Source organism: Aythya fuligula, chromosome 8, assembly GCF_009819795.1.
Source record: "Aythya fuligula isolate bAytFul2 chromosome 8, bAytFul2.pri, whole genome shotgun sequence".
Lineage (NCBI taxonomy): Eukaryota > Metazoa > Chordata > Aves > Anseriformes > Anatidae > Aythya > Aythya fuligula.
In genome coordinates, this window is record NC_045566.1 from 26410238 (window position 1) to 26432470 (window position 22233).

General features: G+C 37.1%; 1 protein-coding gene across 3 annotated transcripts in view; it reads left to right on the plus strand.

Moving 5' to 3' along the window:
• Positions 1 to 21790, plus strand: part of CAMSAP2 (calmodulin regulated spectrin associated protein family member 2) — a 77903-nt gene extending 56113 nt beyond the window's left edge. For all 3 annotated transcript variants that reach the window (XM_032191823.1, XM_032191824.1, XM_032191825.1), the window contains 11 exons: positions 6227 to 6320; positions 7421 to 7508; positions 10081 to 10151; positions 10666 to 10735; positions 11492 to 13703; positions 14837 to 14973; positions 15443 to 15663; positions 16676 to 16748; positions 18128 to 18243; positions 19096 to 19214; positions 20276 to 21790. In XM_032191823.1, the coding sequence (XP_032047714.1) occupies positions 6227 to 6320; positions 7421 to 7508; positions 10081 to 10151; positions 10666 to 10735; positions 11492 to 13703; positions 14837 to 14973; positions 15443 to 15663; positions 16676 to 16748; positions 18128 to 18243; positions 19096 to 19214; positions 20276 to 20581 (3507 nt within the window). In that variant the 3' untranslated portion in view covers positions 20582 to 21790. The remainder of the gene's footprint in view (positions 1 to 6226; positions 6321 to 7420; positions 7509 to 10080; positions 10152 to 10665; positions 10736 to 11491; positions 13704 to 14836; positions 14974 to 15442; positions 15664 to 16675; positions 16749 to 18127; positions 18244 to 19095; positions 19215 to 20275) is intronic.
• Positions 21791 to 22233: the final 443 nt, after the last annotated feature.

Sequence of the window (22233 nt, forward strand, 5' to 3'; positions counted from 1 at the left end):
TTACAAGTTGCTGTGGTGTGGATGCTTATTTAGATGTAAATGCTACAGAGTAGGGCTGCCAAGTTTTTCTTTTAAACCTTGGCATGGAAACTTTGGCTAGTGCTATAAACTCTGTTTTTCCTGTGTTAAGAAGTAGTTTGCTTTCAAAATAAATTCACAGTTAAAGGAGCTCTTTTTAAGCTTTCCAGTGCATCTGATTAGAGTAGGTTTTAATAAATGTGTATATTCCCCAGTGAATGTCATTGTCACTTGGAAAAACTTGTATTGCAAACAGATATTTTAAATATTACGCATTGAATTATACTGGTCTGCAAAAAGTACTTAATTTCAAGGTTTAGGTTTTCTAGCAGCATGCTTTCAGGTGTCTTAATCAGAGAAAAATTCTTTGTATTTTCAGGGTGACTCATACTGCACAGTAGGTGGCACTGTGTTTTAGTTTAAAAGTCTGTTACACTCTCATATTGATGACAGAAATAACAAGAGAACCAAACTGCTAAGTTACTGGAAAAAGTTTCAGGAAAACATAAAATAAAGCTGAGTTTTTGCAATGATCGTGCTGGTCCTAGAAATTATGCTAGATATCCTAACTTCATGCTTGTCCCAAAAGAAGGGAGCAGAGCCTCTCTCTCTTTAAAGTAGTCAAGCACAAAGAGCTCACCTTACATTCTTCACTGGGTGCACTGCACTGTGGCTTTGTGCTGAATCAAGGTAGGTTGTGGATAGCATATGGTAAGGAAATCTGGTGCAGGTCTTGACCTGATTGTGCCCACTTGTATCTTCCCTATCAGAAAGTACAGAAGCCAAGTTGGATTAATATCAAACTTCAGTTAACAAGCATACAGAACATTTGGTATAGGCTCTCAGCTTTTGCAGCAGATGAAACTTTTTATTCTTTTTTAACATGGAGGAAAAATAGGCTTTGTCGGGGTTTCTAGACAACTTTAATGTGTCATAATCAAATGAAGCCAGAAAGTAAGTTTTGTTGCTCCTCGCTTGCCCATTTCTTCTCCACCAGGAAAAATACATTTGTGAAATTCATCATAAATGTCTACAAGGGCAGGGCTACTCATACATTCCATGGATGCTTGAGGCACTGCTAAGGGGCCATGCTGGTTCTTGTTTGTTTTCCTTTGAGACAGGGAAATACAAGTAGAGAGAGATGACAAAAATAATCACAGTAATTTCTGAATCCTTCCTGCCCATTTAACAAAAGGAAAGAATTCAGAATCTTAGATCTCTGGTTTTGTGCATTGCTTTTTTTGCCCTGATCATCCCTCTTCCCTTCTGTAAGCAATTTTATCCCACAAGCACTTTTTATTTTTTTTTTTCTTTACTTGTATGTAGGAGATGACGTAGCTCTGAAATCTTAAGCGACCTCTGTGTTGATGCACGTGTTCTGCCAATCCAGAGAACGAGTTTGTAGAACTAAAACTTGAATGAGAGGAGTGCCTTTACAGGGAGCACGAACTGCCCTGCAGGACAGTAAGGGCTTCTTTGTTGCTTTGGCCCTGAAACTGATAAGCACTGCAGTGTGATAGTGTGTAGTATCAGGGCATTAAGGAAAGGTCTTGTGTGTATATGATGGATGTTGTAAGGGTCCTGTAAGGTTTCTGAATAGAAGGAAAAATGACATCTCACTTGTTCTCCTTGTAATGTGAGATATCCGTTGGAAGTACTTCTAAAAGAGGAAGAACCCATCTTTGGCTGTATTTGTTTATCTTCTTGATGTGTGAGAGAGTTCTCTGCCGGTTTATTCTTGGAGGTCCATAGGGCCCAGACCCAAGAGCTGGTTCACTATCAAAGAGGGGACAGAGAGAGAGCTTGAATCTTCTGATGTTTACCACGGTTTGAGAGCTCCCATAGGAACTTGGCATTGAATCGGTTGACACAACTATTGCCTGTTGTAAGTGTTCCTACATCTAAGCCTTCAAAGACGTGGTTGGGTTTTGTTTGTTTGCTGTAAATAGTGATCCTCAGCTTGTGCTACACATATTGTTGTGCATTTGCTTTTCCTTGGTAGAGGATTGAGTCAGGGTGAGAGACAGATCGTGATGTTAGAAGACCTTCTATTAATTAAACTGCTATTATTAAGAGAACAAATCCATTATTAGTAGGAGATAGCTATTCACACAGCACATTCATTTGCTCACACAGTTCACACCAGCTCAGTTATTCTTACTGGATTGGAGCAGCACCTGGGAGCCTGCCCAGTGGCCTCCCGAAGCAGGGGTCTTACTGGCTCACTGGTGGCTTTTAGGGAGGTGTCCAAAAAATCTCTCGAGAGGCTCCTTCTCTTGTTATTTTGTGTGTGTGTTCATGTAGTCTTTGCAGATAGCAGCTCCTGCCTCCTTGGTTAGGGTTATACAACCCTAAGGCTGATGGTGTGTGCTGGTGGCCTTGGACAGCCAGCTCCTGCTCTTCTGAGTGTTTGGGTTCTTGTGGGTTTGACAGGGCCACGAGTCTCTGCAGCCTCTCAGTTCTGGGGAGGCTTTCACATGCTGCTGTTCATCATACGTGCCACCTCTCTTTGGCTGCTTTTCTCTGGTAACCACAGAGTTCTCTCACCCAAACCCATGCAGAAGAGGGCACTTCAGTTCAGGAGAACAAAAGCTTTCTGAATGTGAAGTGAAACAATCCTGAGACATTGCTGCCATTCCTCTGAGAAGCGTGTTCCTCTGACCTAAATGTGGGCAAGAGTCTCAGCTGTTACCACATTGCAAACAAGCACAGGGAATAGGTGCCTTATTTTGCACTTAGCTATGAAGTTAGAGCAGCATCAACACCTGCACTGTCACCCGGTAAGCCAGATGGAGAGAGCCTGGTTCCAGAGCCTACAATAAATGTACCTATTGCGTGTGAGCAGTTCTGAGTATGTGCTCTTGCCCATGTGAAGTGGAAGGTGACTTTGCTAACCATATAAGCAGGAGCTGTAAACGAGCCCCATCTCCTCTGAGATACCCGTATACATCACAGAGATTAACTGTAGAAATTAAGGGCCAGGCTTTGTCCACGAGCAGAGCCTTCCCTCCCTGGCGAACCAGTGCAGATGAGGCTGTGGCCGCCAGGGTCAGGCCTGTGGCTCCTGCAGGAGCTGGCAGGGCAGCTGTGGGGCTGGGGGCGGCTGGGCTGGGTGGTGGGAGGCTGCCCCGGGACTGGCTTCCCATCTGGCATCTTTAAAAGGATTGCGGATCGGGAATGAAAAGGAAGATGCAGCTGGTGAACAGGTTGGTGTTTTTTTTTTTTTTTTTTAAGAGATTTCCCTCACAAGAGGGACCTTTGGTTCCTCACTTATTATTTAAAGGGTAGCAGCAGGGCTTTATTTCACTGATGTTAATTGGCACGTTGTTCTGCTTCTTTGTTTTGTTCCGAAATAAGTCATTCTGGCATCTTCAACTTGTGGCATTCGTTAACCTGTGACGGGAATAGGACAAACTTGTGGCTCACGGATCCTACACAGAACAGTAATCAGGACCTGTACAGTGTTTGAAACACTCCAGTTTTCCTCAGTCTTGATGCATCTACATTGACACTTCGTAATATGCAAACTATGGATTTGCATTTGAGGTAGCTTGCTTTCCTGGCCTGCAGAGCAGACAGCTTAATGTGCATCATAACATGAATTTTACAGTATATTTTTATGAGAAAATTTTTGAGAACATTCCTAAATGCACCTGTGGCTGCTTTTCCATTCAAATCCAGTGGATTCTAGTCTGTCTATAGGTGATTTGTATCATTAGAATACATGAACTTGTAGTTGTTCCCCAAGTGTGCAGATCTAAAACCTATGAATGTTACAAGTGATTTATTTGTGTGGCAAGATTGGGCGTACTATTTTTGTTTTCTGTATTTTCCATTTCTTATATTGGGAATTTCTTATATTGGGAATAGGGATATTAAAAGGAAGAACTTATCTTTTCCATGTATGTTTTTATAAAACAAGCTAGCTTATGTCTTCCTTTCATACAAAAGCAAGTAACGACTTTAGATTTTATATTCAAAATAAGGGAGGTTTTTGTCAAAATCTTCCAAAATCTATTAAACGGTAGAATTTTTGTTGTACAACCAGAAGATACAATAGGTAAAATTTAACCAGTAGTATACCTTATTGCATGCAATTTTAATGACCAATCTGCAAATAAGGTAGAAATATGAATCTGAAAAAAAAAAAATCAGGACGTTTAGCAATTAAAGGCATCTATGAAGCTGCATGTCTGCCATCTGCTGTTCAGTATTTTTCAGCCAGTCTGAACTGTTCAGAGCTTAGTGGTGGTGGTTTGTTTTTTGTTTTTTAACTGTTAAAGTCACAGAATCACAGAATTTCTAGGTTGGAAGAGACCTCAAGATCATCGAGTCCAACCTCTGACCTAACGCTAACAGTCCCCACTAAACCATATCCCTAAGCTCTACATCTAAAAGTCCTGTTATGCTTCTGAGTATTTCTGTGTATACATGCCTGTGAAAATCATGTGACAAACTATTAGAACACTGGTTGGCATAATCAAAGTGAAATCTGTGGAAATAACATCCTTTCCAACCCTTGGTAGCAGGATTACTACACACAGTTTTTCCCCAAAAAAAATTAAGTTACTGATCATCTGTTTTCCCCTTTGATAATTATTAACATTTCTTTATGACTATCAATGACATGAGAGTAAATGCAGTTTCCATCATGATGTTTCACTATGAAACATCTAAAGTAGCCTGAATTCTAAATTAGCTGTGCAGCCCAGAGTTTTATATTTTCTTCAATAAATACCAATTTTGTTTTCGGAAAAAGGATCTTTACTCTGTAGTTCAGGACTGCACAGAAAATATTTTCAGAAGGAATATCTTAGTCCTTCATGAAATAGTCACACTATTAAATGTGGCATCTCAACATAAAAATAAGAAATTGGAGTATTGAAATCCAATACTATTTTAGATTGGAACAAAGCTACAATTAGAATATTTTACAATTATTTTCATAGTAAAAATATTTCATGTTAAATATGTAAAACTTGTAGGGGAGGGAAGAGTGGAAGTATTAATAGCTGGCATAGAAATTATAATATTAAAGATCAAACTTTGTCTCAGAAGTGAATTGATTTTTTTTCTATATGTATATTCTTTCCTAATGAAATGTGTCATACTGAAACGCTGTGCTTAGCATTTTGTTTGAATGGAAATGACTTTGCTGCAAATCTTCCCTCATTCAGCTTCTGTTGTGCTGAGTAAGCAGATAGGGGGTTTTCCTAGCCTATTTGTAGCTTGTGTATAACAACTGGCAACATCTGAGTGATCCCTACACCATATACTGAAGTATATATGTACACTACATAGATCAGTGTTAATGATGTGAAAAAAGTGACTGAGGGCACTCGTAAGCACTGTTAGCTAGATATTACTGCATTTTATTGCAGAAAGACTTTTTTTTTTTTTTTAAATAACAAAGTGGTTTAAATGTGGTTTCCCAATTTAAAGCATAGAGATTGGTATTGTTCAGATTTTCAGACTCTGTAGCACTGGTGGCACGAGTGTGTGCCTGCTGGAGCCCTCAGGCTCCTCTGTATTATAGACAATATACTCTTGCACCAGAAACTGCTATTACTGCTTCTGCCTATTTTTCCTCTGTGATTTTTTTTTTTGTTGCAGTTCGTATCACCAGCTGTTTCTTCCTTTTCATTTATTTTTTCCTCTGTTAAACCTTACAGCTCCAGTACTTCTGTGTTTCGTAGCTGTGAAAGGGGATCTCTGGAAATACAAAGGCAGATGTATCAGCAGTCCATTCAGTGTGCACAGATCTTTGGAGCTAAAACCTCGTTCTAACCAGCCTGCATTTAACAAACATTGCTGCTAGGTTTTGTTCTGTAAAGAGTTGGAAATCTGGGTAGATGTTCCTTAATGTGGCAAAAATCACACGCCTGACACACAGACTCAAAATTCCATGGCTAATCTGTTTGACAGGCATCCTCTTCCACCCATCCTGTACCTCTCTACCCTGCCTGCAAGACATCAGGCCCGAGTGTATGCCCATTATGAAACATTTTGACCCAAACGGTTACGATCTGGTCAAGTTACAGGTAGTTGTACTACAGATCACTCTGACTGATCTCGTTTTCTACAGAAGTAACAGAGATGAGAATGTAAACAGTGTGAAATAGAGGCATATCCCAATGTTGATTACACTACTTGTTTGTAGTTCAGGTTTATGTTTTAACATACATTTCTCTTATCATCATTTCCATAGAGCAACTACATGGTGTTCATGGCAGAACTGTTCTGGTGGTTTGAAGTGGTGAAGCCATCATTTGTACAACCTCGTGTTGTTGTGCATCCCCAAGGTAATTGTAAAGGATTGGTTTTAATGTGTATGTTTTTAATATGTATGTGTTCAAATTACCATAGTGTTCACAAATACAGGGAATATTTCAGTTAACGGGATTTGGCAGTGTACCACCCCCTTAAAGAAGGAGCTATGTACTCTGTCCTATGTTAATCTTCATTTTATCTTATAAATCATAATTAGATTTTGTTGTTTATTACCAAAGCCTTATTTAAATTATTGTGGTATAATCACTTGCAAATTTTCCTGACCAAAACAAGCCTAGAATCCATTTATGTCCATGCAGGGATTACAAACATAATGAGCCAAGAACATAATTTAGCCTGAAAACTTGTACTGCTGAGGAGAAGGTACCAAGAGAAAGGGACAAAAATCTAGGGAAAGCAGACAAATAGTTAACTGCAGGCTTGCATTTTGCACCTGGGTGCAAAGGCACAGGCTTCTTTCAGTAAATTCCTAAATATAAAAATGCATCTCTCAAGCAGATCTTGAGATCTGTTAGTAAGTATAGAGTAATGGTTATGTAAACATTCATATAGTAGTAGTACGATTGTGTGGCCAAACACTAGGAAGAGAATCTCATTGTGTAGCTTTAACACCTTTCTTTTCACTTATATACTTTATGACACACAAAATTATGATTTAAATTCTTAAAATATTGCTAACTAATTTAGGATGTGACCAAAATGTTGTTTCCTAGCTGGAATGTTAAGTCTAAGGGCTTGGGGGAAGAAAAAACTTTTATTGGAAAACAATTTCTTTCAGAATAAGTTTTTTTTATTATTATTAAAAAAAAAAAAAAAGATGGTTTTACTTTTAATTTTGTCTCTTACCTTTTTTTTTATTTTTTCTTCCTTTTGCCTTACCTAGTCTTTTTTTTTTTTTTTTCATTCTCTATTGTCTTAATCAGTGTCAATATGGGAACTTCGTAGAAAGTAGAGCTGAAGGGAAGTGACTTCATTTTTAATCCAAATAACGGAGTCTCTGAAAATGTTTTAAATCTTTGGAAATAATTCAGGTTATTTCAGACAGCTTTTCTGCTGTGGATTTTAACTGAATACTAAACTACGATAACTTGAGCTTTGTTCTTCCTGGCAGCTGGGAAAGAGACAGCTTCTGCTCACAGTATGAATGCTAACAGAAGAAATTATGTGGATGGCCCATGTGGTTCTGACTTCGTAGCCAGGTAATGCTGGAGAAGCAGTAGTACTCTTTCATGGTCTTTCAGTCTTTCTTTTGATGGGGTAAAGGAAAACTTTCAGTGATCTGGTCGGAACATAGTGAATGCATTATGTTTATCATTTGAGGACAAAGGTTCATGGATTGTGCCTGAACAGACACAAGAATAAAATTAGGAATTAAATTGAATATTCAGCAAATTTCTTTCTTGCCAACCCAGCTTATCCTGTTCAGCCGTTTGTTTTGTGGTGGGATTTGTTTGCTTGTATTTAGGAATCTGTACTGACTGTGAATTAGGGAATTATATTTCATACAATCATAAAATGCTTTGATCCTGAATCTTTTTACTGTGTGTATCTGAAGTGTTTCACATGTAAATTGAGCATATATGCCAGGAGAAAAAGTAGTTTTGGATATACCTTTTGAAAGAGAGGTTCCCAAACCCATTCACACCTTGCAAAGCCCCTGCAAGCAGTCCAGTTAAGAACTTTACACTTCGTTTTTTCCTTTGTTTGTCCTACAGAACTCATCCCTGTTCTGACAAATTCTGTCAGTAACAAAGTATCATTTTCATTGAAATAAATCCACATTTTATCCAAATGTGTACATTTTGTCTGCAGATAATTTTGGCTTCTAAGATGAAGAGGACTTATTGAAAATTCTAAGATAAACATCTGAATTCAATTCCTAAACACACCAGTAGCATTCCAAATTTAACTATCAAGCCTGTAAGTTGCCACCAGTGTGGTTTGTAATATTCCTTGTTTCCTGAGGCACATACAGAGATACAATAAAAATCATTGTGAGCTTTGTATGGTTGATGGAAAGCATATTGTACTAGCTCATCACAATCCTTGTTTAGTTTCTCTACAAGTGATGGGTATGGTTTGGTGTTGGAGGATTATGAGAGCAATCCATAAGTAGGAGAAGGAGCTATATCTTCCTTCATTAACCAGTGTATTTTATACAACTTGGTGATACTTCACAGCATCGTATGACAAAGAAGGGACCTAAGAAGTTATTTCAGATGCTAGAAATGTAAAACACACAGGCTGCAGTTCCCCATCAGCCGAGACAACAGGATGGCTTGGTCCTGGCCTTCCTCCTTGTCCCAACTGCATGGTCCTGTCTGATTCAGCTTTTGATGTTGTCATTTTAGTACACTGACAGAAAAAAAAACAAAACAGTCAGAAAAAGTGAATATTTTCTGCTGGCTTAGCTACTGACATGACTCAGAGCAGACTCCAGCGGAGAGCCAGCTCCAGCGCAGAGGAGGAGTGGGTCTGAGGCAGTGAGCAGTTCCAGTGTCTGAGGTTGCCATGGAGCCACAGTCATGGTGCCAAAATCAGTCTTTTTGTGAGGGAAAATGAAGCGTATAGATTTTCTTTGTGGCAGAACATATTTTGAAAGGCTGCTGGATGAAATTTTGAATGCATACTTTTCTTTTAAGATAACTATAAACATTACTTCTATGATTTAATAGTTTTTGCAAAAATCTTAAGTGCCATTTAAAGCAGATAACTTATTTAGCTAATGTGTAGCTTTTTTAAACACCAAAAGAACAGGAATTGACAAGAAACTATTTTGAATAATTGTAATATATAATTATAGAAAATGCTCCTGTACAATGTAAACTAACAATATTTTTCTTAAATTGACATGAATATTCTTCCCACAAATATTCTTCAGAAACATTTCTAAGCATACTGTATGTAAACTATAAAAGCTCTAAACAAATATTTTGAAATTAATGATTTGAAAAAGAGAGTTTGGGAGTGTGCTTTTAAAATTCAGTGAACAAGATTCAGAACATGAAAGAATTTAATTCAGCTCGTTTTGAAGTTTGGTTTCTTTACAAGCATTTTACATTCAAAAGCATGTGTCTTTATGGCTTAATATGGCTTTGTTGTCCTGGTCCTGAGAAGTGCCTGGATCACAGATCACTGAATTATGAAAGCCTATTCTGGATTAAAACAACTAGTCTATTACAGACCTTCTCTGTGAACAAGAACAACAAAAAAATCTGTTTTAACTAGAAACAGAGAAAATCTTTGTAATTAGTGTTTTAGTAGTGAATATATTTGTTCTATTTATTAAGTCATGTCTGTCGCAAAATCTCCATTATCCACTCCTAGTGCATATTGCAGTTCAGACACAATTTGAAAATTTCAGGCTAAGCAACTGAAAAGAGACATGTATAACAAGTGAGTGTTACTTGCTGCAGTCACTCAATTTTTATTTTGTCGCTAAAATCAAAACTAAAAATGAGAACCTTCTAACAATGACATTTATTTGAAGTACATCGGGAGACATATATGCTAACACTGCTCTGTGGCCATTCGTGTAGTAGAAATACCTTTTTGACTTTGTGTCTATGCATTGCATCTAGTTAAAGGTAATAACATAGTATGCTCCTTCTAATTAATAAAGTAATGCTTCAAGAGGAGAACTGCACCTTACTTTCTCCCTTGTCTTAAAAAAGAAATCTCCTTTGTTGACCCAGGACAAGAAGTCTGGCTGCCCTTTTGTAACATGGCTTTTGATATATTCCTACTAAGTTAATGTCTCTTGCTTTATAGATTGGAAAGTCCAACTTACACACCACCTCACCAACTGCATACACCCCAGCAGCCTTATTCATCTGTCCCAGGTAATAATTTACAAGTGTGTAGAAAGGGTAATGAGGCAAGGTGTCATCTTCTGAGTATATTGCTATGTTGTTTATATTTCTTCAAACCTTGTTTAAGCAGAAGTTACTGGGAGCGATTGACATGAAAGGCTTGTGAATGAGTTCTGTGATCCACAAAACGTACAAATGGGAAGCTTGTGTTTGTACCTCTTGTACATGTTGTAATTTTTTTTTAATTTGAATTCTGTTTTCATTATGTGGAACGTGGGTTGCAACAATTATCTGTAGTATATTTGGTAGTACTTGTAGTATATTTTAATCAATAGTAAATTCTCTGAGGGATATAGTATATATACAGGATGAAATTAATTGACTCAATTGTTCTATTCTTAATATAAAAGCTTTTTTTTTTTTTTTTTTTTGCCATTGCAGTGCTCTAAGTAGTGAAATAAACTAATTTGTTAAAGCAACAGAATATAACGTTAAAATGATTTTTCATAGCAGTTACCTTGGATTCTATTTTAATTTCACTTAGGAGTCATCAGAAGGTCCACGTCAATGTCTTATGTAGATGGATATGTGGGGACATGGCCAAAAGAAAAAAGGCAAGTAGTCCTATCATAAGAGCTGCTTAAAAAATGATAATGTATTGGTCATAAACAGTAGTAAACTCTCCATTGTGGTTTGAATTTCCAAAATCTTGTAACAACTTGCAGAAGTAGAAAAACAAAGGGAAAATTGCGTCATGGATTCAGAACTAAGTAATAGGAAAAAAGCTTCAGAAATAAACCATCAGTCTTTTACATTGAGATGAGGTATTCTTGCATTAAATGTTTGAATTATTGGCATTAAATATGTTTACACTTACCTATTGCAATTAACCAAATGAGGTAAGAGTCACATTGCTAAAGAGCTCACTAGTATCAAAAATTGTATTACTGTATGTAAGAATAATCAGGCTGGATGTTTTGTTTTTTCAGTTAGACCCATCATAAACTTTACATGTGTAGGATGTAAACTAAAGTTCAAATGTTAAGAGTTAGAGTGAGGGATTATTCAGCAAATCTAAATTGTCTTTTTATACTTTTCTTATCTAGCATGGTCATTTCTGTATTCCTAAAGTGCCCAGAACTTATCCCAAACTACTAAAAAGCATCGTTTGGCTCTGAAGAAAACACACACAATAAAATAGAATATAACATTTTAATTACTTTATTTGCATATTAACCTAGTCAAAATGCAATACGTAACAGTCTGTTTAATACTACAGTCTTAAAAGTAATTGAAAACCCAAATGTGAATATATTGTTCTTACTAATCATGAGCTGGTCATTTATTTCCTTCATTTTTATCTCAATTAGGTCATCATTGCATGGAGTTTCATTTGACATTTCTTTTGACAAAGAAAAAAGCATTCCAGTATCTACTCCAAACAGAGGTATTACTAGATCTGTGAGCAATGAAGGCCTTACAGTAAACAGCAACCGTGTGCCCAAGCATATTAGAAAAAATCTGTCCTTCAAACCTGTAAATGGAGAAGAGGAAAATCAAGATATTGAAGAGGAAAAGGATGTGATAACTCATAAAGACACAAAGGCCAATCAGTCTCTTACCATAAATCAAAGAAATGCCAATGAGAGCCATCACTACAGGTTTCCAAACGGAGCTTTGCAAAACAGAGCAGTTCTGGATGATTTTGGCAACCAGATTGAGACACCAACCATTGAAGAGGCTTTGCAGATAATTCATGACACTGAAAAATCTCCCAGAGTTATCCCACCAGACCAAATTACAAATGGATTCTTTCTTCACAATCAGGAAATGAGCATCTTGAATTCAAACATTAAACCAAATCAGTCTACTCCTGATATCATCACAGACACAAAAGGTGCTCTAAGTCCTGTGACTGACAATACAGAAGTAGATACTGGAATACATGTTCCTTCAGAAGATATCCCAGAGACTATGGATGAGGATTCTTCTTTGAGAGATTACACTGTAAGCATGGACTCTGACATGGAAGAACCATCCAAGTTTCTTCAGGATTATGACATACGAGCTGGTAATCACAGAGATCAGTTAAGTCCCTGTCCCAGCTCAGTAAGTACCAAATCACAGGCAGGCAGCAGTGCTTCTTCGAGTTCAGGAGTTAAAATGACTAGTTTTGCAGAGCAGAAATTCAGGAAGTTGAATCACACGGATAGTAGAAGCAGTGGAAGCAGTTCTCAGAAAACCACACCAGAAGGTTCTGAGCTGAACATTCCTCATGTGGTTGCTTGGACTCACATTCCTGAGGAGGCACCTGTTCCCCAAGGAAGAGACACTACACAGTTGCTAGCTTCAGAAATGGTGCATCTCAGGATGAAGCTGGAGGAAAAGAGGCGAGCAATAGAAGCACAGAAGAAGAAAGTTGAAGCTGCGTTCACTAAGCAGCGGCAGAAAATGGGAAGAACAGCATTTCTTAATGTTGTGAAAAAGAAAGGTGACGGAGTATCACCTCTCCGGGAAGAAGCAGCAGGAGCTGAAGATGAGAAGGTATTCACTGACAGTAATCGGTTGAAAGAAAGAGAAACTCTAAAACCAGATGAGCAAACTAGTAAGACTTCAGATGTAATAAAGGAAAACCCTGAAAATTCTCACAACAAATGGTCAAAGTCTCCTGCTACTCCTATGGATGCTGAAAAACAGTGGAATTTGGCAAGCCCCTCAGAAGAAAATTTTAATGAAGGAGATATCTTAGAATATACAAAGTCTATTGAAAAACTAAATTCTTCCTTACACTTTCTACAACAAGAAATGCAACGGCTATCCCTTCAACAGGAGATGCTGATGCAGATGAGAGAGCAACAGGCTTGGGTTATTTCTCCTCCTCAGCCGTCTCCTCAGAAGCAAATTCGGGAGTTTAAGTCCTCATCAAGGCAACTGGGAGCTCCATCTCCCATTGCACCTTTCTCACAGGAATCTCCTCGTTCTACACATCAGTCTCCACAGTCATCCAACAGGAAGAATGCCTCTTTTCACATTAAAATGCAAAGGACTCCTAGGCCAAATGAATTGAAAATAACACCTCTCAATCGTACGTTGACTGCCCCGCGGTCCGTGGATAGTCTTCCCCGTTTGAGAAGATTTTCTCCAAGTCAGGTTCCCATTCAGACGAGATCATTTGTTTGTTTTGGAGATGATGGAGAACATATAGGTGAACCGCAGGTAAGGGGAAATCTTCTGAAGGAAGTCAAACCTACGGAAGAGGTAGCAAAAGAAGAAGGACCAAAAGCACTGAAAAAGAGTGAACAGAAATTGGAGGAAAAGGAGATCAAACCTCTTGAATCTAATGTTTCTGAAGTATTATCTCAGCCCATCACAGAAACTGTCTGTCTCACCCCAAATGAAGATCAACTAAGCCACCCAGTTTTACCAACAGCGGCTCCCAAAACAGCTAGCTTAATTGAAGTTTCCCTATCAGATTTGAAGCCACCAGAAAAAAATGAAGTACCTGTTGAGAAATATGAAGGTGAGAGTGATAGAGAACAATTTGAAGATGACCAGAAAGTGTGTTGTGGATTCTTTTTTAAGGTAAGAGCTGCTACTCAGCTTCCTTTGAAAAGCAACTTCTTAATTCAGATACGGCGTTTCAGTGATGACTTGCCATTGAAATCAAAGGAGATAGTTTTGCAGTCCTAAATGTGCACATATACCTCTCGCACCTGGTGACTCGTAAGAGTGGTCAGATTCTAGCACACCACAATTCTGAGTGGGCTAGGGTACTCCTTTCCTTCTATAGTCATGGAAGAGTGCTTGGGGTTTTGGGGGAGAAAGATGCATGCTGAATGTAGATTGCTTTTTAACATAAGACCTTAATTAAATATGCTCACTTTTCACTCTCACTTCCCGATTCCACACCCAAGTGTAACTGAAAGCTTGTAAAGTACGTGTACATCCTGGGTTTTTCAATATGGGGAACGTCTCGGAGTTGCACTCAGAGAGCATTTTTTCCCTCTACTGTCTAGCTGAGGGAGAATAGTCTTTTGAGACTCCCTTTTGAAGATGGCATTTGGAACACTCCCTGTTGTCTTATTAAAGAGTTATATTCAGGCAGGCTTATAACTATAATGTACATTATTAAGAGAGAGGTCTAGACACTGGAAGCTATCAAGATTTAGAATTTCCTTCTTGGAGTACCCCAAAATCTTGCAACAATCTTTGCTCTGCTTGTCTGGGACCATTGCTTTGTTCTAAGAAAACACCTGAATTGATCAGCCAAAATTACCTTTATATGATGCATACTTATTGCTTTTTGTAATAAACTGTCTTCCTCTCCATAAACAGAATCTTCCAAAGCTGAATGCAGTTTTTGCAGTGTGGAATCTGACTCTAAAGTAGAATATTTCACCTGGAAGTTCTTCCATGTGTCCAATATGTTTATATATATATATATATATATATATATGTGTGTGTGTGTGTGTGTGTGTGTGTGTATATAAAATATATCATGGTTGACTTAGGAAGTAAAAATTCCTTTATGGAAACTTTTTAGTAGTCCTAAGAAAAATCTCTTGAAATAAAGTTATTTCCAGTATGTCATCTTATGTTAGGATACTGCAAGCCAGTCTACAGAATTAAGTGTCTAATCTCTTTGCAAAATCAGTTGATAAATGTAGGGATTTTAATAAATCATGTCCTTTTCCTTCCAATACTGTTTCTGCTAGGATGATCAAAAGGCAGAAAATGATATGGCAATGAAACGAGCAGCATTATTGGAGAAGCGTTTGAGAAGGGAAAGAGAGACTCTGCTTCGAAAGCAGCAGCTGGAAGCAGAACTAGAACATAAGAAAGAAGAGACAAGGTAAAACTAACTACGTCCTGCTTCAACTGACCAGTAACCCTGAACAAAAAAATGACATAGCAGAAAGTGCTACTTCCTTGTTCAATAATTGCATCTTAATATGCAAGGATATTTAATCCTAGAGCCAGATGTGCTGAGGAGCCCGGCTGAAGACACGTGCCAGCTGGTCCCATGAAATCAGCAGGTGGCATCAGTCTGTAGCTTAGATTCAACATGAACCCTGCTGCCCTGATTGAAGCTCCTCAGACTGTTACCATGCCTTGCACTTTATATTCTGAGGGAGAGCTTATCACTTTGGGCTTCAGTCTGCACAAGTGCACAATGGCAAGTTCCTCTTACGGATGTCCAAGAGTATTAAAGTTCTGAAAATTTAATGCCTGTATTTTCCTCGCTAGCAGTGTGCTAGCTATAACTGTTACCCTGTAACGTTCTGACTGTTGGATGTCTTTGATGGTTTTTTTTTTTTTAGACGAAAAACAGAAGAAGAACGTCAGAAGAAGGAGGATGAACGAGCACGGCGAGAATTCATTAAGCAGGAATATATGAGAAGGAAACAGCTAAAGCTTATGGAAGAGATGGATACTGTCATAAAACCACGTTCCCTGTCAATCAAGCAGAAAAAGCCCCGTCCAAAATCTATTCATAGGGATCACATTGAATCACCTAAGACACCAGTCAAAGGTCCACCAGGTAACCGATGTTCATGTGGAAGAAGAGTCTGTTCATGCTAAAACACCAGCCTGGGTTTTGGTACTAACAAGCACATGCATTTATTAGTGCCTTGTGCCAAACTGAAGTTGCACGTGACAAAACCAGAAAGCAAAATTTGCCAATAGAAATGAAAAGATGAATGTCACTTACCTGTTACGCATGCATGCATATATCAACAAACAAAAAGGTTAACTGTATTGACCCCATGGAAGCACCAACGTATGTGACAAGTTTCATACATGCCCATGTATTATTCCCAGTCACTAATCTCTTCTTACACCTGTAGAGCTAAGAATGAATAACACTTGGCAGAAAAGAGATCAATAAATAAAATGGTCATTATAAGGTAAGAGTACTTGAGCTCCTGCTTAATACGGACAGAATTAAAATCATGTTTTCATTCTATTTTACTCAGCTACTGCATGTGTTGTTATGAGCCTAGCAGCACTAACTGTATGGAAAACTGTAACATCCTTTTAGATACCAAATGACTGCAGTAATAACTAAAAGAAGTGTTGCCAGTTTACAAAAAAATAACCAGAGTGCTCAGTGATCCTTTTTGTTATAGCATCATATAGCTGCATTTTCTCTAGCTGCTTCCCTCCATCTTCCAGTGTAATTTATTCTCTTAACATCTTCCAAGAGTCCATCCCTAAGCTTTAAATTAAGTCTCTTAAGCTCTTTTATGAGAGCTTTTTAACTTTGATTTGCGTAGTGCCCATGTACCCATGTCCACGCCTCATGTTAATGCTTAGTTACAGACTATCCCAGGTGGCTGCAAGTGGCTGGGTGTCCAAAAGTGTTCAGATAAAGCATGCCACATATGCATGTAGGTATATCATGTATGGGAGTAAGAGTCACGTGTATAAAAGCACTTAGAAACTTTCTTATGCTGGTGTTGGGTATAATGAACAGACTCTACTACTTGCATAGGTTTATAAGCTTTAACTTTGTTTTTATCCAGGTTCACAGCTTTATCGTGTTTTTTCAGTATCTAGTCTTTCGTTGGCGTCGCTGAATACAGGGGACAATGAGAGTGTGCAGTCAGGCAAGAGAACACCAAGGTAAAGCTAAAATAAACATTTTATTTAATAAAATTTGATAATCACCTACATAAAATTAGCATTAATTTTAAAGAGGTGATGTCTATATTTTTCCTACTCCAAGAGCAGGCATGTTTTTCTGATGTGAAATATTGATTGATTCCCCTGTTGTGTATTAGGCAACCAAGCCATGATAATTTGTTTTACAAATTTTACCAAGTAAACCAGTTGGGTGGCTATAAATGAGATCAAAATAAAATGCTATTCACACAGCCTCTTTAATTCACCTGTTTATAGTTAAGTCTCAGCTTGTGGTTGTTTTATTAAACCTGTACACTACATGCAGCTATACAGCTTCTTTTCTTCCTTAACAGGGCAACTTCAGTTCTGTTATTTCCCCTTAGCAGTAGTACAAGTATTAAGTGTTAACTGTAATTTCAGGCTTTTCTGAACACAAGAATTTATCTTGTATTAGAAATCATCTGAAAATGAACTGAGATAAAAAATAAAACATTCTTAAGTACAAAATCTATAGTATAGTTCAAACAAATAAAAGTACTATTGCTGTATAATTATTTAATTTTATTCAAATAAATACTATTCTTTAATAGAAAAGAAATGGAAGAAAGGCAAACTAGCAAAAGGGGTTTAATCACGAGTATTGCCATGTTACTTTATCATGTCATGTTTTCATGGCCAGTGTATATGCCCCATCAATTCCAACATGCCTGCAGCTGTTTCCAATTGACCTTTCCATTTCCCTGATATCTTGAGAACTGACTTTCAGGTTATTACGTAAAAAAACATTAACGCAGTGATCCAAGTACCCTAGCATCTCTCAGCATCTCTTACAAATGATCAGCTTTATTTAAAAGGGGGGTTTCTTACAGCCATATTATCTGTTGGAAGAGGCTTGATGTCGCTTACATGGACAGACTTGACAGGAGATGACCCCTATCTCTGTAGATTTAGTTGTGCTATGCTCTACTACAGCTATAATGAACAATATCTGGCTTTAGATTCATTTCAGGGTTTGGGATTTCTTTAAATGTAATTCAGAACAAATTGCCGAGTAGAAAAGTGTTAGAAAAATTTTCGCTATCTTTCCAGAGCCATACTATAACATCCTCTTCAAATCAGAATTGTCTTTCAGTGATGACACAGAGTGAATTTCAGTGATATGTTTGAAGGTCTCCTTCATGCATCACTCAGAATAGTTTATACAGAACACTAACTCAGTTATCCATTAATTTCTTCTGTTAATGTTATGCATTTAAGTCTACAGCATATGATTCAAATTATTGTGTTCTATGTTAATACACTCTGCTTTCTTTTCATGTTAAAAGGCTTCTTTTCTGAAAACTGTAGTGTTTTAAGTAAATTTTAAAATTAATGTTTAGGTCGGAATCAGTGGAAGGATTCTTATCTCCGAGTCGTTGTGGTAGTCGTAATGGAGAAAAAGATTGGGAGAATGCATCTACAACTTCTTCAGTTGCCTCTGCTACAGAATACACAGGTTGGTGGCAACAATATTTAGAAAAGTACCTGGCTATTAGTAGTTCTATGCATGAAAATATTTCAATTATCTGTGTTTGGAATTTTTAAACTTATTTTAGGATCCTTCCATAGAAATGTAACTTTCACCTATCTAAAACAGGCAGTAATAATGCAAGATGAAAACTTTAAATCCAAAATAAAAGTACTGACTCAGTAGCATTCGTGATAATCAGAATAAACTGCAGTTAGGCTCAGAACAGCAAATGGACCCACCAGTTACTCTGCATTTTAGTAGTCTCTCTAGAAAGGCAAGAGGAGTCGAAATTTAAGTTCAATTCAGAATAGAGTTTAAAAAAAAATAAAAAAGGCAGAAAACAAATTGGAATGGGAAAATCTGCCTAGTAATGTGGATTTAAATATTCTGCACCTTTTATTTTGTTGTTTACAAAAACTTAACAGTCTGACTTGTAATCCTTTATTATATTATGAATTAAATAATAATGGTATCTCTGTCTCTTTTCTCCAAATACATAGTACATAACATTGCAAAGACCTTGCATCATTGTGATTTTAAGGCTGTGTTTTTGCTCACCTCGTGTCAATTTGTATGGTAAAGAGGATAATAACATTAGGTATATTAGATAAACTTTTAGGGAGATCGGGTTTGAATGGTGGACCTGCATTGCTCTATCTGTGCTGGCAAACGATTATTAATAACAAAAGAATGTCATTTTACTTGCTTGTGACATTTATGATCCCTAGTCTTACTCATAGATTTGTATTTTTATGCATGCAAAATATGAAGGGATTTCAATTAACTATTTGTTGGCTTATTGATTAACTTAGCTGATTTGTCATTCCTCCTTCACAGGACCAAAGCTGTTCAAAGAACCCAGTGCTAAATCCAATAAATATATAATTCAGAATGCCTTGGCACATTGCTGCTTGGCTGGAAAAGTAAATGAAGGTCAAAAGAAAAAGATACTGGAGGTAAGGGTATTTTTCCCTTAAAAACACACTAGTCAAACCACAGTTAAGGTACTAGAAAAACATTCGAGCATAAATACAAATATCAGAAGGAATCTTCAGAGTTTATGTCAGCTCTTACTAAAAGATTTGAGGAATTTGTGTGACTTGTTTCCTTTGTGGACAGAAAGGTTCTCTAGTACTGTAGAAACAATAGCTATTCCCTTGTACATGCAGCATGGGAGGCTGAATTAACTGACATGTTAATAATAGCTACTGTCTGTTTAATGTGGGAACTTCAATATCATTTGTTTGCAAACTTTGTTTCCCTAACGTGAAAAATATTTGTTTTATGCATATGGAGCCTCAGACTGAGACCTTTAGAACTAAAGATACTTTTTTGGAAATAACAAGTGAGATATCAATACAGACTCTTGTAGTTGGAGTAACTCAGAGCATAATAACCCCCAGAAACCTCAGGAAAGATCAGCTGTAAAGTGGTTATGCTTAACTCTAGAATGCAGCGTACATCACTTGGCTAAAACTGTATGTGTTCAGAGCACATCCCATAGAAGTTGTGTTGGGTGGAGCAGGGATCTGAAAAAGAACCTTTCCTTAGTACATACCAACTGACTTTATAGTACGAGTAAACTTGAATGGATTTAGGGATGAGTGAAACCCATTTCAGCATTGGACGGTCTTTTAGGCCCATCTAGACATGTTTAAATTTTCCTGTTTCTAAACTTGAAGGTATTAGACTTGCTTACTGAAATGGCTCTAAGAATCTTTATTTGGTCTACAAAAAAAAATTGTTGGGATGTCTTTTCTTTAGAGACAACAAGACAAGTGCAGCTGAAATTGTCTAAATAAATAGGATTTCATTTGATAAATACCTACCTTATCAAAATTCAGGTGGTTGAAGCTTAGCAAATCGTAATGCATTAAAATAAGGTATTTTAATAGAAAGACGGAAGTTTCAGCTCTGATAGATTAGAAATTCAAAATGCCAGTCTGACAATTTTGAATGTTTTCTAACTACAATGCAAATTTAATGTTGTGAATCTTTCTCTTTCTTTCTTTTAAAGGAAATGGAGAAATCTGATGCCAATAATTTCTTAATCTTGTTCCGGGATTCAGGCTGCCAATTCAGATCTCTGTACACGTACTGCCCCGACACTGAAGAAATTAATAAATTAACAGGGATAGGTCCCAAATCTATCACAAAGAAAATGATAGAGGGACTGTATAAATACAACTCTGACAGGAAGCAGTTTAGCCACATACCTGCTAAAACTTTGTCTGCCAGTGTTGATGCAATTACCATTCACAGCCATTTGTGGCAAACCAAGAGACCAGTAACTCCTAAGAAACTTCTACCCACCAAGGCATAGTAGATGGGAAAATCTTGCTCCAGACAATTATGATAAACTTGCACTTCATCTTTACTGCCTATAGGAAATAGATTTCTAGTTGCCAACAAGACTCTTAGAACTTAAAACTGGACACCAAGTTCTATTATCATGTCCAACTGGAATGTAAACACAGTGTTTAGGAGTGCAGAAGATATCACTTCAGTGAGTACTTATGAGTGACTATGGAAATGTCTGACTTGTGTGGAGATTTGTATGTGCTAATACAACATATGGAGTATATTTGCTCTGTATTTTGATTAGATACACTGAAGCACTGAATGTTCATATTTAGTGAATCAAACTACATTTTTTTACATCTGTTGCCTTATATGTTTGTATTTGTGCTTGTCTCGAAATATTTTTTCTTTCTCTAAAGAAATACTTAATATCCTCAATACCATTGACCTTTGCATATTGACTCTTACAGTAAAGACTCAAATGATAAGTTAATGACATGTCACTGAAGAACATAAGAATGGGTCTGTTTTGCAAAATCCTATTGTGTGCTGCAACAAAATTAATTCATTCTCCTAAGTATTTATAATTCCGTTTCAATTAAATAATACTGATTTGCTTATAGACTAAACAGTAAGGGGAAAACCTTTGAATTGCATAAAGAAATATTTCCTCCAGGTGAACTATTTAGCAAGTCAGGGTGTAGTTGGATGAAGTAATTATTCCTGTTTTAATAAGTTACCATCTGAGATGTAATGACTATGTGTGCGCTCACAATCCCATTAAAATGCAAAACAAAAAGATTTGGCAGGCCTCTAAAACAGTTGAAGCAAATATGCATTATTCTACATTGTTGGAGATAGTGAGCACATAGTCAGCTACTGCTCCTCCATGGGAGGAATAGAAACGTGTGAAACACTCAGAACTAGATCCCTGATTTTTGCCTGACAGAACACTAAAAATATTCAGAAGAATCACAGAATACACTAAGTCACAGATCTTTTGGAAGCACTGTATCTAATTCCCGCTGATTTGAAGATCTAGGCCACTGTCCATTCTTCCTGCCTGCAGATCAGATTTAAAACAATTTTTCAGGGAATAGACATCCAATAAGAATTTTTGGTGTCCTAGTAAACTGTTTTCTCAACATGCTCTAACAGATGATGTCTTGTGACACCTAGCAATTCTAAATACGTATGGCAAAAAAGCCTAAGTGACATTTCAATAAATTTATAATACAACCAGTTACAAAAACAAACTTTAAGCATATTTCAGTATTATTTACAAAGGGCTGCATTTTATTTCAAAACAGTGTTTGATTATTTTATAAATAACTATTCCGTTTCAGTGTTTGTTTCTCTTAATTTGCTTTTAACATAGCACTGTTCTGAAAAGAAAAAAAAAAAAAACTACAAACTTGAAGCCTCCCCTAAATCTGTGGCTATTTTGATAACGTACACCAGAGGATTTGTTGGGGGAAAAATCTCATTCTCAGGAAAAGACTTGAATGATTTGTGATTCTGTTCTGTTTCAGTGTTGTGACAACTACATTAACATAAGACAGTATTGTGCTATAAGTATGTAGTCCATTCTGTTTCACGGGGAGACTAAAATTAAGTTCATATTTCTCTCATTAAACTGCTTTGAGAGAAACAACGCCTCACTACTATGATGTA